Raw genomic sequence first — 18,244 nt, forward strand, 5'->3', positions numbered from 1 at the left:
ACTAATAAATAACAGAGACATAACTTTACATAACCAAAGTGATAATATAGAAAAGGATAAACTTATAAATAGTAAACATGACCAAACAATTATATTAGGAAACAATGATATTGAAAACACAAGTGATTTTGATTATGATGCATCCTCGAATAATGATGAGTTCTTAGACAATAGTATTTTTATTAAAGAAAATGAACATATACACGATCTTGATGATAAATTACATACAAATAATAAAAAGAAAAGTGTAATTAAAAAGAGAGTAAAGAAACTAAGAAATTCACGAAAGAAAACGGAAGAAATTAATATTAAAGAAGAAAATTGTAATATTGGAAATTCTGTAACAGAAACCAGTGCACAAGAAGATAATTCCGAAAGCAACATTGAAAATATTAATAAAAAGAATACCAAAGAACTGAAAAGTTTAAAAAGCGTTGACTCGAAGTCGATATTACCAGAATTCATGCCCCTATTCGCGAAACCAAAGAACGACAACTTCTTTTCTAAAGATAATATGGACAACTTTTCCAAAGGTACGTAATTTTATTATTATGTTTCGTCTTCATCTACCGACATTTTTTCCATTGCATCATGGGTCTTCCGTAAAAGGTTTAGGCTTTTATCTGCGGACCCTATACGGATTGAGGACGATGTATCCTTCACTATATAGATTTGAAGACTTTCGTGGTTATTCACTAAATGATTATCACTAGTATCAGGTTTCTTACCACGGTATGACTTGTTTTTATTTTCCCGATACATCGGAACGGTTGCACGCTCCATGGTCACGGGTTGACTGGACGGCGGCAGATGACAGCTTTAAGAGCAGACATGTCTGTCTACCCTCTTGCGCTGTCGACGACTACCTTCATCGCGATTTGTTGTGGCGTTACCATTGTCACTCACTTTTTTCACACAAACCACACTCACTGTATCCACACGCGAAACTGAACTCGAGGTGTTTTTGTTTTTATTACTGCACGCACTAAGGACCGGATTCCATGCACTGGACAGTTTAACCGTCATCACGGTTAAATGTTTTGTACTTCTCTCGATGGCTTCTCGTACCAACCGTGGTATGTAGTGACGTCTGTCGAGAGTACCTGGGCTATGCAACTCGATCCAGTGGTTAGTGTCAGTCTGTGTGAGATGTTGTGCTATAGCCGACTTCTGTGCATCATTGTTTTTTACTGCTCGGATCTGTTCCTTCATACGATCGACAATTGTTCGTTTAGTCTGACCGATATACGAGCTCCCACAACCATCCTTCACTGTTAAAACAAGTGAATCTTCATTAAGTATTATTATTATTAGGGTGGATTCATTTCTGCGCACCGAACACTGCGACCATTAAATGATCTATTGTGATCACCACTAATTACAGTTTGCGAGCCAAGACCAACAGCTTTAAGGAACTGAAGGACTTTCCGGGCTCTGACAGTTTTTATGTCCTCTGAATGTGGCCTATGCCTACCCAGTAAGGAACTTCTTACGCCCATTAGGCAGCACTGAGTGAGGAGATGCACAGGAGTTTCATCCGCCTCGTGGCAGAAACTACACTCTTCTCTACAGTGTTTGGCACTGAAGGCAGTTATCAGGGCTTTTTAATGCACAAGAACCTTAGTCGGTAGCCACACGTCTTCTCTTCTCTTCATTAACTAACAGCATTTGTTGATTTGATCAGACTTAGTGGTGTCAGACCACAGCTTCAGTGCAGTGCCATTGAGACCTTTAAATCGCAAAGATCTTGACAAACTTTGTAATTACTAATTTTGTAAATGCCTAAGTAAAATAAATAAATAAATCTTGGTGGGCATTGACGCTGCACCCATGCCACCTTACCTTATTTCTGCCGCCAAGCAGTAATATCAGCATTAATGTGTTCCTGTTTCGCAGGGTAAGGGTGCTGGCGACATTACAGGCACTTAGGGCGTGTCAACTTGTGTCTCAGGGTGACGGGCGCAGTGCCCCTCAGATCTTTGCGATTTAAAGCTTTGAGTGGCATTGCAACTGTTATGGACAGGCGTGTAGCTTACCATCAGGCGCACCACTTGTTCGTTCCGTCACTTGATATTACAAAATCTCCAAGAGTCATACATTTTACAAGCCATCTTACAAAACCGGAACACAGTAATATTACATTACTGATTAGCGGTACAACAGAGTAACTAAGAAAAATTATGGATTCTGCAATGAAAAAGAGATCCCTTTGCACCTCATAAATCGATGTTACATGAATGTCACTCCAGGGCAAACATACCCAGCCCGAGGAAGTAACAATATTGGAGCTAAGAAAATTTTCAACATCCGAATTCTGTTGACCTTGGCTCCGAGATATGCGTGATGGAGGAGCGGTATATAGATACCTGTGAGATCGATAAATAAATAATGAATTTATTTGTAAAATGTTCAGAAATATACATTGCTAACTAAATAACATTACGCGTGAGTCACTGACTTCTAGATGCAGAATTGGTTCAAATGACAAAAGTGTTACCCAATTCATTCTAAAAGCTTCACTATAGTGCTTTAGGTGTCAAAGTTCTTTCGATTGTGACGACTATTGCCTATCAAAACGGAAGTTCTATTTTATTTTTTTCCAGAATACCAAGTTGACATAATCCTGTTAAGTAAAGAAGACCAGATAAAAGAACTGGAGTCCAGGAAGAACACTACCAGCTACATACGGGCGGATTTTAAGTGCGAATATTGCTACAAAGGCTTTGTCATAGAGAGCAGTTACAAGAGTCATATTGTGTTTCACGACGTGGTAGGTATACTGCGAATAGTGTAGTTTAAAATAGTGACTAGATTTTTTCGTTGGTAAGCAAATTATAATTATTAATACGAACCAACCAACCGACCAAGTGACATAAGTTGACAAGTCCCATGTGCCTATAGTTTCACTAGCACCCTTATCCTACAAAACCGGAACACGGTAATGTTGACATTACTGCTTGACGGCAGAAATAGATAAGAGCTCTACTGCTATTAAGTAGGGATGCGCGACTTTGAATGTTACTATAATAACACTAATCATTCGAATGGGCAAATCATTCGCCAAAGTCGAATCCAAGCGCAATCATTCGACTCGAGTCGAATTATGAACAATATCGAATGCCAATGCCATTCGGTCGGGTGCACGAGGCGTATGATAATTATATCGGAACACCTCATTCATCATATCCATACCAAAATACCCCTGTCCTCGTCATATCTACAGTATTTACCATTATGTCAGAGAGGGCTAGGTGATCACGAGCAGAAATGCTCTATGGAATCTATGGATCTAATTAGTAATGAATGATCATTCAAACCATTCGAATATGACAATTAGTAGGTTACTAATTTGACATTCGAATGACAGGATCCGCCATTACCAACGAGTCGAATAACGAAATCTTTTTCAATCGCGCATCACTATATTAAAATCGAACAGTAAGAAAAAATTATTTCGATCCCGCTGGATTCGAACCATCGTCTTCCAGCAAACCCCGCCAGACACTAAGCCAACTAAGCCACGAAACGAACTAGCGGACTTTACAAATTTTTCTCAATGCTTGTTGCAGATTTTTGTTTATGGTTTTTAACGACTTCTTTTGCCGTAGCGCCATCTGTCGGAAATCTATTTCTTCACTCAGCCAGGTACCTTTACAGTTACCAGTAGCAGACTAGGGATATCGCTTTAATAATTTTTCTTAAGGAGCAATTGTAATTTTTAAATTCATTGAAGAGGTACTTTAACTATAGGTACTAAAGAACTTTTTTGCCATAGATGGCGCTTTGGCAAAACAGTTGTAAAAAACGAAGGACAATCATCTGCATGAAGGTCAAATACGAAATATTTATTGTAAATGAAGACACAATCACATTCCGCACCTCTCATTGACGAATGGCATAAGTGGAGTCACGTCAAACATGTTTACCTACAATATTAGTCGACGGATTTTCAGGAATTGCAGAGGATGTGAATTATATGTTTAACCGACTTCAAAAAAAGGAGGCGGTTCTCAATTCGACTGCATGTTTTTTTTGTATCTATGGTACGCGGTAACTCCGATTTGTGAACCAATTTTCATGATTCTTTTTTTGTTGGACCAAAGTGGTCCCATTTTATTCAGAAAAAAATTATCCACCTCTAAGGGTGACTGATCACGCATGAACATTTATTTTTATAAATAGCTCCTAAATTTTTCTTAAGAAGCAATTATTTTAATCCATTGTCAAATCCTGTATAGTGGCGAACTAGGGGATATTTCAGTAAAATTAGCAAATAGACGTAATTTCCACGTACTTTTGAGGTCAGTTTTTTAGTACTCTGTACTGATTTCAAAATCTGTGAATGTCAATAATCAAAATTCATGGATAGCCTTCTAGAACCGTTTTCCTGTAACTACAACGATTAAGGTAGCTGACCTTGCTGCCCCGTCTCAAATTTACACACTGTATAATATAATTATGTACATAATGTGAATAGGTTAAATCAACAACAATCAACAATTCGGTTCTAGACAGACCACGTAAAAAAATAAAAACACATTGCACAGATTTTTGAAGTGAGAGTAGGTGTTGCCGGTACAGTGCTTTGAATTTGGGTTTGGAAGTCTCGTTGCGTATCGGTGGTGGAATATTATTCCAGCACTTTGAGGCCGAGTATTTGAAACTACCCCGAAAAGCTGCAGTTGTTGTGGTACTATAAGTACACATGATCGGACAGATCGGTCTCTGTAGCATACTCGTATTTGACCTTCATGTGGATCTTTGTCTTTATCTACGACAGAAAAGCTCTTTAGTACTTTTAGTTAAAGTACCTTTTCAACGAACTTAAAAATTACAATTATTAAAGCGACATTTCTAGTCAGCTGCTGGTAGCTGTAAAGGTACCTGGCTGAGTGAGTTTCATGGATTTTGTCACAGATGGCGCTACGGCAAAAGAAGTCGTTAAAAACCAAAAAGTAAAGATGTGCAACAAGCACATAGAAAAATTATGATGATTAGTTTTTCATAAAGATATTCAGGTGTTCTAGTTTTTTACAGGAGATTTTAACGACCGCTGATATTTAGTAGATTTGCAGCTACGTAAAGTGGCTGAAGGTTCTTGTTTGATAAACCATTTTCAGAGTCGCGGCGACTTCTCCTGCGAAATATGTGCCGTTCGCTACAGCACTAAACGGCAGGTTTTAACGCATCACCGTCAAACCCACGCCGTTAACTTCGTATGTAACATTTGCGGGCATGCTACCAAGAATATGTAAGTAAATTTATTTATTTATAAAAATAACAAAACGTTCCATTATGACATAAACGTAACTAAGTTTTTCCGTATACCGCTCATTCGTCGTACAAGTCAATTTCTATGTGTAGTTGTGCGTTCGTACTGCTGTGTGTTGAGTGTCGTTAATAACTTGTATGTACGGACAACAGAGCATCAGACTACACATTTTTGTTCGAAAATCGCCTCCAGTGCAACGGAACAAGATACGTCAATGTGTAGCCTGATGTGCTGTTGACTGTACGTCCCACCGCTGAACACGAGTCTATTCTAATAAATGGTCGTGAACGGTACTTTTAACAGTGCATTCAAAGTTAGTACCTATGTATGTTGTTACTTAAAATTAGAAGGTTATCACGTATTAATTTTTTTTTTCTAAAAAAATATTTTTAACCGACTTCATAAAAGGAGGAGGTTCTCAATTCGACTGTTTTTTTATTATGTATGTATGTTACGCGATAACTCCGGTGTTTGTGAACCGATTTTCATGACTATTTTTTTGTTGGAAAGAGGGTACCTACATAGTGGTCCCATTTAATTTTGAAGAAAATCATCCACCTCTGAGGGTGGCTGATCACGCATGAAGATCCATTTTTATAAATAGCGCCTAAACTTTATTATAAGGAGCAATCATTTTAATGGTTGATTTTGCTATTCTCCAATTCAAAGCGTTTTTCTCTCAATATACTTTGAGTAGTGAGAACCGATTTTTATTATCTCCTGTGTCAATTCCCGTATAGTGGCGAACTAGGGGATGAATCCGGGTTTGCGCACTTTCCGGTAACCGATTTCAGTAAAACTTGGTAATTATATGTGATTCCACGTACTTTTGAGGTCGGCCTTTTTAGGACTCTGTACTGAGATTATTTAATTTATGTTTGATGTTTTTACAATTTAACGATATTTTTATTTCTTTAGGAATTTCGTTTATTAGATGAGGCGTTATATATTTTAATTTATTTTTACCATAAACTCCTCAACTGCCTCCGTGGCCGAACGGTTACCATGCCGGACTGCCATGCAGAGGTCCTGGGTTCGATTCCCAGGCCGGGAGAAATATGTGTATGGCCTACATTTATTTCTCTCGTGAGTTTGGGTGTAATTTGTGGTTGTCTATGTGTGTGTCCATGGCACCCGCGACACAGGGTTTCCCTAGTGCGGGGCTATGTTGAGTGTGTACGTTATTATTATTATTATTATTATTATTAAACATTTCGATAAGACGATATCAACAATTTATTATTATAGACATTTTGCGCCTTCATTTCGCCACCATAAGTAGATTGTAGACTTTTATCAAAAAAGTGTTAGGTTAGAAGTCCGTGCTATAGGGGAGAATCTACCAGTGTACCTGCTGAGATGAGCGGCTCTACGACCTCGCCGGCGAGGACGGTTGGTGCGTGATGAGATGGACTGATTAGCGATCTGGTTGGCCTTCAAAGTGGCGAGAGTGATAGGGTCGTCAGGGTCGTCGTCCTACGTACGCGGTGGGAGTATTCCCTGAGGGGGTCGTAGTTGGATGCAGCCACCACGAGGGGGTTGAGGTGGTGAGGAGCAGAGTCCAAGTATTTCCTCGATGCCTGTTTCATGAAGTGAGCGCGTTCAGAACAGTTGGTGTAGTTATACCCTGCTACCCCCAGTGTGGCTATTGTTGAAACCCGAAAGTACCCGTAATAAATGTGATAATGCAAAATTCAATTGTTCGTTTATTATCCAACCCCTGTTGTTGTACCTAATTATTTCCATCTGTTCTGAAAAAAATATTCAACACAAGCGCAGCTATTTTGTAGGATTTAACCTTCACTGGGTTCGCGGAGTAGCAAATTAATTTACTTCCATTTTTACTGTCGGTTAAAAATATCGTAACCAGGGCTTAGATAGCTAACTGATGCATCAAGAAATAAACGGCATATCGAGCGTGGACTGTATAGGACTGTGGACTGCAGTATGCATACATACATGTGTAATAAAAATATTTAAAAACTACTTATTTTTAGGAAATGAAACTATTTTACCGGATTTAAATCGCGTATATTTGTTTTTTCAAACAAACCGACGTTTCGGGCCCTTTACAGGTCCCATGGTCACGGTTGACTGAGGTGGTATGCGTTCACTACCGTAGATGTCTATTCGCGGAGTTATTTTAACGCATGTTGGAACTATGTTATTGTCGCGGCACTTTTTGAGAAAAGTTAATGCAGCTAGGGCGCGCGCACGTTTGTTCTTGAGGTCTTCGAACCGCCGGATTTTATTTGCAACATCCAGTCCGTACTGGTGTACATATCGAGTTCTTAGGTTTTTAGGCGAAAACCTAAGAACTCGATACTTATTTTTATTGAATAAACCAGATGCTATATAAATGATGAAAACAATTTTTTTCGTCATCCTGTTAAGTTGTCAAAATTGAGATAGTATCGATTGCCAGTTCACAATCGATATACTACATTTATTTTTTCGTTTTTACAGAAAAAGAGCCAAGTTCCATTACAATCATCATCAAGGTGTAAAGATTACCTGCAAGCATTGCGGAAAACAGTTTTCGTAAGTACTATGTTGTATTATGTACCTATAGTAAGATTATTTACTCGATGCAGACTTGTGCTAAAATTATCACAACGGGACAGCGATATTGCGCTCTCTCTCCCACTGACCAGTGTGGTATTGACCTTTTGCTTTAGCCCAGGCAAGTGCATTATTGCAGTCGAGCGCCATGTGTGAGAAATTAAGAATGCAATTTTTTTTTTCACCTCACTAACTCGGAAAGGCTTTCTCATTAGAAGTCGTTTTTGAAAGAAAGCGTTTTTGAAATTCGAACTTGACGATGGAAATGAGAAAAAAAAGATAATGGCACGTCGTACATCACTAATTTGTGTAACATAAATCCATTAGTATATTTTATTCTTATTATTGTTGACATTAAATTGCCAATGATAACTAATAGTGTTTATAGTGCTTATTAAATTATTTTAATTCGTCGAAGAACTATAGTCTATTATTATTATAGATTTTGTATGTATTAATGTATCAACATTACTTAATATATTCGTATGTACATTTGATATAATAAATTTATCTGTGTATTTATTGAGTAGAGTATATTTCATTTCTTAACCGACTTTAAAAAAGGAGGAGGTTCTCAATTCGTCTGTATGTTTATTTTGTATGTATCTTACGCGATAACTCCGGTGTTTGTGAACAGATTTTCATGATTCTTTTTTTGTTGGAAAGGGGGTACTTTCAAAATCATCCATCTCGAAGGGTGGCTGTTCACGCATGAAGATTCATTTTTATAAATAGCGCCTAACTTTAATTTAGGAGCAATTACTTTAATGGTTGATTTTGCTATTTCTCCAATTCAAGGCGTTTTTCTCTCAATATACTTGTGATATAGAGTAGTGAGAACCTATTTTCATTATCTCCAGTATCAAATCCTGTAAAGTGGCGAACTAGGGGATATTTCAATAAAACTTAGCAAATAGACTTAATTCCACGTACTTTTGAGGTCGGTTTTTTTAGTACTCTGTACTGATCATTATTTAAGTATCTATTTTTAGTGCCACCCCAAAATCCTCTCAGATTTACAAAGGTTAGTTGGAAGAAATCTCTTTATTCTTGTGGTACAATAAAGTGTTTAGATAAATAAACAATTTTAATAACCACTTAATCACACAAAATAAAAGTACACGCAAGAATAAAAATTGATGCGGTGTAAATTCAGAACGCGCCCGAAGATAAACTTTATCTTCTAATTTAAAAAAAATATGTTCAACAGTTCTTCTTTCATCTACCATTTCCCTCGCTGTAGTGAGGTGAAAAGTTGTGTGCTTCGCTCGGCAGCAAAGTTGTTTCGCGTCTCGTGGCTTGAAACCCTCGCTACGCTCAGGAATCTATATTTGAACCACTCGCTTACCTTCCTTCGCTTGTTCAGGTTTCAATACAAGCACTCGCGTTAAACAACAACATTGCAACCTTGCATAACAAATAACTATTAAGCGGCCTCGGCGAATAGGATGAAATGAAAATGTTCTGTTAATTTTTTTAAGTCAACGGGCACAACACATGAACCACGTACGAAGCGCACACGGCGCTGCGCGTTGCGACATTTGCGGGATGCTCTTCATCAGTGCCACCGGCGTTAGCAGACATAAATTCTGGCAGCATAAAGAGGTAAGAAGAAAGAGGTAGAAAAGAATGTCTTGAGTATTATACTTGGTGCAACGGGCTGGTGTCCGCAACTCGACGACAAAGCGCCTATTTTGCGTGTGGGTTGAGTATTATACTCCCGTGCTTTCAAAATAATATCTTTATGTATTCGGGCTCTATATCTTTATGTATCTTTATAGAAATTAAAATTAAATAGAAAATACTTAAGAGCCAAAAAAGTTTTGACGTTGGCTACGCCCAAATTTGTGAAACAAATATATGCCTGAAGTTCGCGTGACATGCGACAGGAGATGTTGAATTTTGCGCATTAAAAGTACCAAATTCGTTTTAGCGGAATAACTCTAAAACTAAAGGGATTAAAAATAAATCCGTAGTGACAGTTGTCGATCATGCATAAATATAATTAATTATCTAATTTTTGTCCTAATAACCTTTAGCATTTCGAGGATGAATCGAAAAAATGTGAAAATTAGAGGTCATTTCGTGATTTTTATCTATCGAGGAAACTTTATTGTTTTATGTTTCTGATTAATATCTATGCTTGAATATATCGTGTAGTTACTCATACAATATTTTATTTTTAACTTTACACCCCTCTAAAATCAAATCGAAGATTAGGAATTTTTCCTCTGCTCCCTCTTAATGATGATACTATACTCTAGCCAAATTCGATGTAGAATGTTTAATAACAAAACGTTGCTAGGCAACCAATGATGACATAGGAAAAGAACATGTTTTTCAATGCTCATTATTAAAGCTTCCTCTGCCCCCACGGCCTGCTCTCGTAATTGGAATTTAAATAGGTAAGTAGGTAATTGGGTTACGTAGAAATAATACTTACTTAGCCAATAATTATAAATAATCATAATAATAATAATAATAATATGAATTTACTACATATTATATCATCCAGCATCTATTTCCGATTCTGAACTTGAATTACCACTAGAACTCGAATGTTTGCAATCTCTCCCTTCAAATCAAAAAGTCACTACGTATGACACAGTTTTACAAATAATTAACTACTGGTCATTTTTAGGTAGTTTTAAACTTCTCTTGAATAATAATCATTATAAACATGGCTTCAAGATTTAGTCTTATCCATAATCTAACTGAATTTTGTAGGAAAATATTGAAATTGTTGTAACTGTGAAAGAGTCTGGGATGAAAACCCTAAAAATCAAATGGTTTTGTTTGTTGACATTTATTCTACATCGAATTTGGCTAGAGTATACAAATGCGACGTTTTCATTGATATTTCAACCTCAATGTGCTGCCATCTAGCGGTTTATTGCTGAACGACGACGAAGTGGAGTTATTAATTTAGTTCTCCAAAAAAGAAGCGACCATATTGCAGGGGTTTAAGCTTTACTTTCGTTTCTTGTAACAAAAACATTTCGATAAACAGAAAATTGAAAATTTATTAAAATAAGAGGCCGATGATATGAAATACTACGACATTTTTGTAGGATTTTAATTTCCACAAAAGAATGACTGAACCATACCACATAAAGCGAAAATGGCTGACTGAGCTCAGACAGTCCTTTCGAGGTTCTAATAGAATAGAATACGTTTATTTGCCAGAATACAGTAATTACAAAGGTCTTAAGTAAAATTAGGTACATTGTATTCAACCTGTAAGCAGATGTGCAAATATTAATGGGATTCAATGTTTATTTAGTCTCTATAGTTTCTAGTTAATGTAATGAATTTGTAAATTCTAAGTATTCTTTATTACTATAGAAGCAATGTGTCAAAAGCCATTTTGTCAATTTTAATTTAAACGTATGGCCTTGTAACAATTTAATTTCGTTTGGTAATTTATTGTAAATAATTATACACATGTTGAAGCAGTTATTCTTATAAATTACTTTATGGCAACGAGGTTGGTATAAGCGATTCATAATTTTTGTTCGTTTATATATATATTCGTAAATTGATATCTTAATTCTTTTACATACGCCACAGCTGCACACATGACATTTATTTAAATTGAGTTGACAGTTTAAAATTGGATTATGTTTGCTTCGTTGTTTTTTTTTTGTTTATTCTATTTATTTCTTTTACTTTGTCCGTTTTTATTTATTTTTGTATATTTTTGTGTTATAGCGTTGTGATAAATGAATTCTATCCTATAATAATTTATTTGAATTCTGAACTGAAAAGTAGATCATGTATCATGTGCGAGTCCAATTTAATAATGCATTCAGGGCATTGTTCGCAGACTGGCGAAAGAAAACTGCGTCGTTGTGGAATAGAATGCGCGGGACCTGTAACGGCATCCTGAAGTCGATAGCTTATAGGCCTGATGGTGTATAAACTCGCACAGAGGCCAATTTCATTAATAATAATAATAACGCACACACTCAACATAGCCCCACACTAGAGAAACCCTGTGTCGCGGGTACCATGGACACACATATAGACAGCCTCAAATTACACCCAAACCCACGAGATAAAGAAATGTAGGCTATACAAATATTTCTCCCGGCCCGGGAATCGAACCTGAGACTCCTGCGTGGCATAGTAACCGTTCGGTCACGGAGGCAATTAATCTAGTATAAGCTTTACTAACATTAAAATGTACCTTAAATGTTGTCTGAAGTAAATAAATTTATTATTATAATCGCGGTACCTGGATTGATTGTTCCACGCCAGTACCAAGATTTCCCGGTATTCATCAAATATGAACACACGAGGTATAACACCCGCCATAGCACAACACTGCCATTTTGTAACGTATTGTTTTACACAGTGTTTTTTACATTACCTATTTGTTCGCTCAGGTGGTGGGAGTCAATTGTGAGTCCTGTAGTTCTCAGTTTCATTCAACAGAAGCCCTAAATAAACATCGGATAAGTGGGTGTTCAATCGATCTCAAGTAAGTAATAAATATTGCAATCAACATAGCGACATGTCCCGTCAGCCTCTTGTAGCTGTAAAGGCACCTGGCTGAGTGAAGAAACTTTCAGAAGTTTCTCACAGTGACGTTAATGCTAGACGTGAGACCTTTTTCGATGCGTTTGTTGCAGATCATTGTTTTTTTGTTTTTAACGACTTTTTTGCTGTATCGCCATCTAGTAGCGAAGAAAAACTTTCATAGATTTCTCACAGATGGCGTTACGGCAAACAAGCATATAGAAAAATTCGAAAGGTCCGCTAGTTCGTTTCCTGGCTTAATTGGCATAGCGTCTGGCACGGTTTGTTTGTTTGTAAGTGTTCGATATTTGTATTAATAATTATAACAAAGTAGCGGAGTAATTTCATGAAAAATAATTTAATATAATGTTCAAACATCGTGACATTCAATAACTTAAAAAAACTTAATATTAACTTATTTGTAACCGTTTTCAAAAAAAGGAGGAGTTCTCAATTTGGCTGTATTTTTTATATATGTATGTTACGCGATAACTGCGGTATATGTGAACGTATCAGAGGATTCTTTTTTTTGTTAGAAAGGGGGTACTTCAATATTGGTCCCATTTAAATTTAAAGAAAATATTAAACGTCTAAGGGTGGCTAACCAGGGGACGAATCCGGTTTCTCGCACTTTCCAGTAACCGATTTCAATAAACTTGGGAAATAGATTTCCTCGAACTTTGAGGTTGGTATTTTAAGTAGTCTGGTATTAAGAATATTAATTTACTAAAGAATATTTATGAAATAATTCTATTTCTCTTGGTCAGCCGTTGCAAGGTTTGCTATTTTGCTTTCAGACCATGCCCTGCGTGCGGTACAAACTTTTCTGGTCAAGAATCATTGCAGACTCACATCGAAGAAGTACACTGGAAGACCGACAACGCTTTTAAGTGTTCCAAAGTAAGTTAATAGCATAGTATAATATTTATTTATTTATCTTAAAGGAAGACCAACAGCTTAAAACTAACTTAACTTAACTAAGTAACAATCCTCAAAAAACCTCATGAAGCAAAGTACAAAATTATGTTAGAGCCCATTCAAACTAAATTTACACGGCATTTATATGCAAGAATATATTATGGTGTTTACCCATTGACTTACAAATAAATGGACGACGGGTCTAATACAAAAACCACGAAAAAAATGTCCCAAGTCAACCTATTTAAACGTAGTGATATGTAAAGGAATATGAAAAAGCTAACACGTTGAATTTAAATTGTAATGTCATCGCAGTACTGTCTAATTTTGCTTGCTTCGCTGTCAGTCGAACAAGCGAAGACTAAAGCGTGAATGACGCTCTGTATACGATTTCAACGCCCTGTAAGCTCGGACACTTTAGCGCGGACCCGACGACCATATAATTGTAAGTCAATGTGTTTACCCCTTTTATCCACTCATGTATCCAAGTTTGTGTGCACTCGGCATGGTTGGTTATAATAGACTAGGGGTCGTATTCCAGAACTCTACTCAATGCTCAAGTCAGGATTTGAGCAGACTTGAGTATGATTTCAAGCACTGGAAATACGACCCTAGTGCCAGGGACTTGAGTATGATTTTGAGTGCCTTAAATCATACTCAAATCCTGACTTGAGTATTGAGTAGAGTTCTGAAATACGACCCTTAATGTTTTTTTCAGTGCTCCAAGACATATTCTTCGGAGAGACTCCTCAAGATCCACCTCCGTGAGCATCGGCGATCGCAACGCACCGGGGAGGGGGTCACGCCGTCATTTATGTGCGAAGTCTGTGGACGGAGCTTCATGGTAAGTGTACGTTTATATAAACTTTGGATCTTGTTTTTGACAGACTTAAAAAAGGAATAGGTTTTTAATTCGACTGTATTTTTTTGTGTGTATAATAACTGTTTCTTCTATTTATGTGTCAAACTGTTGTCAGTGTTACAATTTAAATTACAGATTCTACTAATTATCGGTTTGAGTGTTGACATTTGTTAGCATAGCGAATGCATTAAAATAAAAGGATTGGTGGTGCGAAATGAAGATGTATAATGCCTATAAGTAGTGGACTGTATATTTTGCGATTTCTAATTACGTTAAAACGTACTTGTACGAGCATCGAGTATATAACCAGAAATAGAGACGAAATGTCATTTAATTTGTTTGAAAACTATTCTGCCATATCATTACTGTGACAACTGCGCTCCGATTGGCCAGCCCGAGTTCGAAACAATTGACGGGTGTCGTCAATTGTTTCACTTCAAATCGACCAGTTAACTTGAGCTTTGCTTTAATGGACTAAAATTGCTAAATTACATATTTAATATTTAATTACCGATGAAATGTGATTCCGTTTGTTTTGTAATTAGATCTTTTGCTGTTTTTCCAACACCACCGAATAGAACAACACGGCATTGTAAGAGATATTATCTTTATTACAATAAATACAGAACATTTTTTTTGAATATACGAAGACGTACGCACAGGTCAGTAGTTGGACTGTCTATATTTCAGTGCAAACGAGAGTTGATATTTATAAGAGCTGTATCGCTAATGTGTTACCAGGAATATATGGCCCTTATTTCGTCTCTATTTCTGGTTGTATACTTGATGACTACGAGTAAATGCATTTGGAAGTAGCTTCCTATAAGGACGGGAACAAGTATATGGTAGTAGGTCGAAGAACAGTGAAAATGATGGGAACATGCACACTCACCTTTTCTTTCGTTGCGCTGGTAGCAATTCCGCCTGGGAACGGCCGCCATAGCAGTAAAAATCCTCAGGTTCACTACAGAGCACAGTACAGTGTATTGCGAATAAAATAAACTATTAAAAACACAATCGCGCTAATTAGCCATTTTTTCCAATTCGACTGCTAGTTCTTTTTTTTTTGTATGTATGTGACCACCTCCACCTCTAATGGTGGCTGTTCACGCATGAAGATTCATTTTTACTTAAGGAGCAATTATTTTAATGGTTGATTTTGCTATTTCTCCAATTCAGGGCGTTTTTCTCTCATTATACTTTGAGTAGTGAGAACCGAGTTTTATTATCTGCAGTGTCAAGTCTTGTATAGTGGCGAACTAGGGGATATTTCAATAAAACTTAGCAAATAGACGTAATTCCACGTACTTTTGAGGTCGGTTTTTTTAGTACTCTGTACTGAGATTATTTATACATCAACTGAACTAAATATATCACGTATATTATTGTAATACGTTTTTCATATGAATTAAATTTAATGGATTTAATATCGTTTGTAAAAATAAATTCTGAAATAAAGCCAGTGTCACTCGACCCAAGCAAAATGTACCTTATTAGTACGGGAAGAATTTTAATTCGGAGCTGAGATAGTATCGACTCTTAATTTGATTATTGAAGCAATGGCCGTTCGTAGATTGTGTGATAGAAACATACTGACATATTATCGATTGTTATTATTAATACTTGATATTGTCTTGGTTTAGGATCGCAAATACCTCCGCGATCATCAGCGCCTCCATACGGGCGACAAGCCTTACCAATGCGACGTTTGTTCGAAGACCTTTCGTCTGCCCAGCACGCATCGGGTGAGTTCCAAATAAAATGGTTATCGAATTAGATTGTATAGTAAGCGTCCAGTCACTTGATATCATAAAAAATAGCCAAGAAAACGTAGTTCGTAACGCAAGGGAAGAGATTATTTAAACAACCAATGGAATGTCGTTATTGAAAAAAAAAGAAAGAAAGTAAATACTATTTATTTGGTCTTACTTCTTATGACTAGTAATATAAAGTAAATCTTATCTATTTCTACCGCCAGGCAGTAATGTGAACAATACTGCGTTCTGGTTTGGAAGGGTAAGGGTGCTGGTGAAATTACAGGCACATGGGACTTGTCAACTTATGTCTCGGGATAACGGGCGCAGTGGCAGTGCCTCTCAGATCTTTGCGATTTAAAGCTCTGAGTAGCACTGCAACCGTTATGGACAGGCGTGACGTCACTTAGTTATATAAAAAAAATCTTAATACTAAACATTGCGATCTAAAATGGTTACTACTTAGCATTTGTCGGGTTGTGCATGCAAAACAACGTTATTGTCACAAATGGTAACTTTTTTAACCGATTTCAAAAAGGAGGAGACAGTATTGTTTTTTTGTAATAAAGGGAGTGTTCGGTATTCTGCCTGTGCTATTCAATCTATAATGATATCGAATGCCCCGCGTACTGACTGACTGAGTGAAACGAAACTATCTCTTCTATTTAACCGACTTCATAAAAAGGAGGAGGTTCTCAATTCGTATGTATGCCACGCGATAACTCAGTCATTTGTGAACCAATTTTGAGGATTCTTTTTTTTTGTTGGAAAGAAGGTACCTCAGTTGTGGTCCCATTTAAATTTCAAGGTAATATTCCACCTCTAAGGTTGGCAAACTAGGGGATGAATGACTTTTGAGGATGGTTTTTTAACCGGAGGTTAGGTTATTCTGCGACTGATTATTATAATACAAACGCATAAGAGTGTGCCATCTTCCTCGCTGAAGACTCACACCCGCGCCGCTGCCGCCGTAGTGAAGGGAGGAGTACGCGTGAGTACTTCTATACCATTTTAGCCAAGATAGCACAGGCAAAGAATTACTAGCGCCCTAAATACAGTCCACCTTTAGCCACCTCAATAGTAATCCAATTCAAATTTGAAAAAAATATACTGTCTTTAAGGGTGGCAAATTAGGGGATGAACCCGGTTTATTGGATATCTTCTGCTTTCCGTTAAGCGGTAGCAATAAAACTTGGCAAATGTAATTCCACATAGTTTTGAGAATTTTTTTTAAATAAAATTACGAACAAGTCTTTCGCTGGCGGTAAGCGACATGCCTGCCCATAACATTTGCAGTGCTACTGTTGTACTACTGTTGTATAGTTTTATTTCCACTGTATTTTAGGCTCACATGGACCGGCACGCGAACTTGCGTCGCTACCAATGCTCCATATGTCCGAAGACGTTTACACAGGCGGGACACAGGGCTGCGCATGTCAGGGTAAGTTTGTAGCGGTAGGGTGGTTAAAGTTTGGGAGGCATAATTGTAAATAACGCACAAACTCAACATAGCCCCACACTAGGGAAACCCTGTGTCGCGGGTGCTATGGACACACGCATAGACAACCACAAATTACACCCAAACTCACGAGAGAAATAAATAAAGGCCATACAAATATTTCTCCCGGCCCGGGAATCGAACCTGGGACCTCTGCATCGCAGTCGGCATGGTAACCGTTCGGCCGCGGAGGGAATTTATATCCAAATATCGCACTTATCTCCAAAACTTAGCTTCAAATTATTTAGGATTAACTTTTAGCAGCCATGATAGTCTCTCATTAATCTTTCCATGCTTCACGGTTCTAAATGTAGCTTTTTGTTCCAAACAATTTTTTCCTTGTGCTTGTTGTAGTGTCTTTGTATTTGGTTTTTCAACGACTTTTTACAGCTACCAGCCCTGACGAGAGATGTCGCTACTCACTGTATTTTAATTTTTTATTGAATTGATATTCAATTATTTTTTGAGAAATTACTCCACTAGTTTGTTATAAACAATTTTCTTTGGCAGCGTCATACCAACGAGAAGCCGTTTGCGTGTTCAACGTGCGGCAGGCGATTCTCGTGTTCAGGCAACGCCCGACATCACCTACGAGCTGTTCATATGGGCATAAGACGAAATAGAAAACCTCCCGCAGGCCGCTGCGAGCCTAGTACTTAATATCTTCAAAATTACTTATTTAATGTGTAATCTGAAACCTACATAATCGGTACCTCCAATGTAACACTACGCCAACCTAATTTTTGGACCTGTTCTGTTTTTATTTTGTTTTCGTTTGTTTATTTTTTCGAATTATGTTTTTTGTTTCTTTATTTTTCACAAAACTCGGGGAGCATAATATTAGTAAATGAATATGG

The 18,244-nt window shown here is 37.2% G+C and overlaps 1 protein-coding gene across 1 annotated transcript; it reads left to right on the plus strand.

The window, feature by feature from the left end:
• Positions 1 to 374: 374 nt before the first annotated feature.
• LOC113234538 (zinc finger protein OZF-like) lies at positions 375 to 18,244 on the plus strand. The gene is made up of 11 exons (XM_026469880.1): positions 375 to 533; positions 2,604 to 2,770; positions 5,121 to 5,251; positions 7,739 to 7,813; positions 9,316 to 9,439; positions 12,223 to 12,317; positions 13,153 to 13,255; positions 13,992 to 14,117; positions 15,779 to 15,880; positions 17,235 to 17,330; positions 17,898 to 18,244. The coding sequence occupies exons 1-11, from the start codon at positions 464 to 466 to the stop codon at positions 18,045 to 18,047; spliced, it is 1,239 nt and encodes a 412-aa protein (XP_026325665.1). The 5' UTR covers positions 375 to 463; the 3' UTR covers positions 18,048 to 18,244.

The sequence above is a fragment of the Hyposmocoma kahamanoa genome, unplaced genomic scaffold (genome assembly GCF_003589595.1).
Source record: "Hyposmocoma kahamanoa isolate Upper Pololo Valley unplaced genomic scaffold, ASM358959v1 84, whole genome shotgun sequence".
Classification (NCBI taxonomy): Eukaryota; Metazoa; Arthropoda; class Insecta; order Lepidoptera; family Cosmopterigidae; genus Hyposmocoma; species Hyposmocoma kahamanoa.

Bases quoted from the DNA above. Each gene is read 5' to 3' on its own strand.
- LOC113234538 (XM_026469880.1), top strand. From the start codon at position 464: ATGCCCCTATTCGCGAAACCAAAGAACGACAACTTCTTTTCTAAAGAT. The intron at 9,440-12,222 runs GTAAGAAGAAAG...TTGTTCGCTCAG, and splicing joins AATTCTGGCAGCATAAAGAG to GTGGTGGGAGTCAATTGTGA. The intron at 15,881-17,234 runs GTGAGTTCCAAA...ACTGTATTTTAG, and splicing joins GTCTGCCCAGCACGCATCGG to GCTCACATGGACCGGCACGC.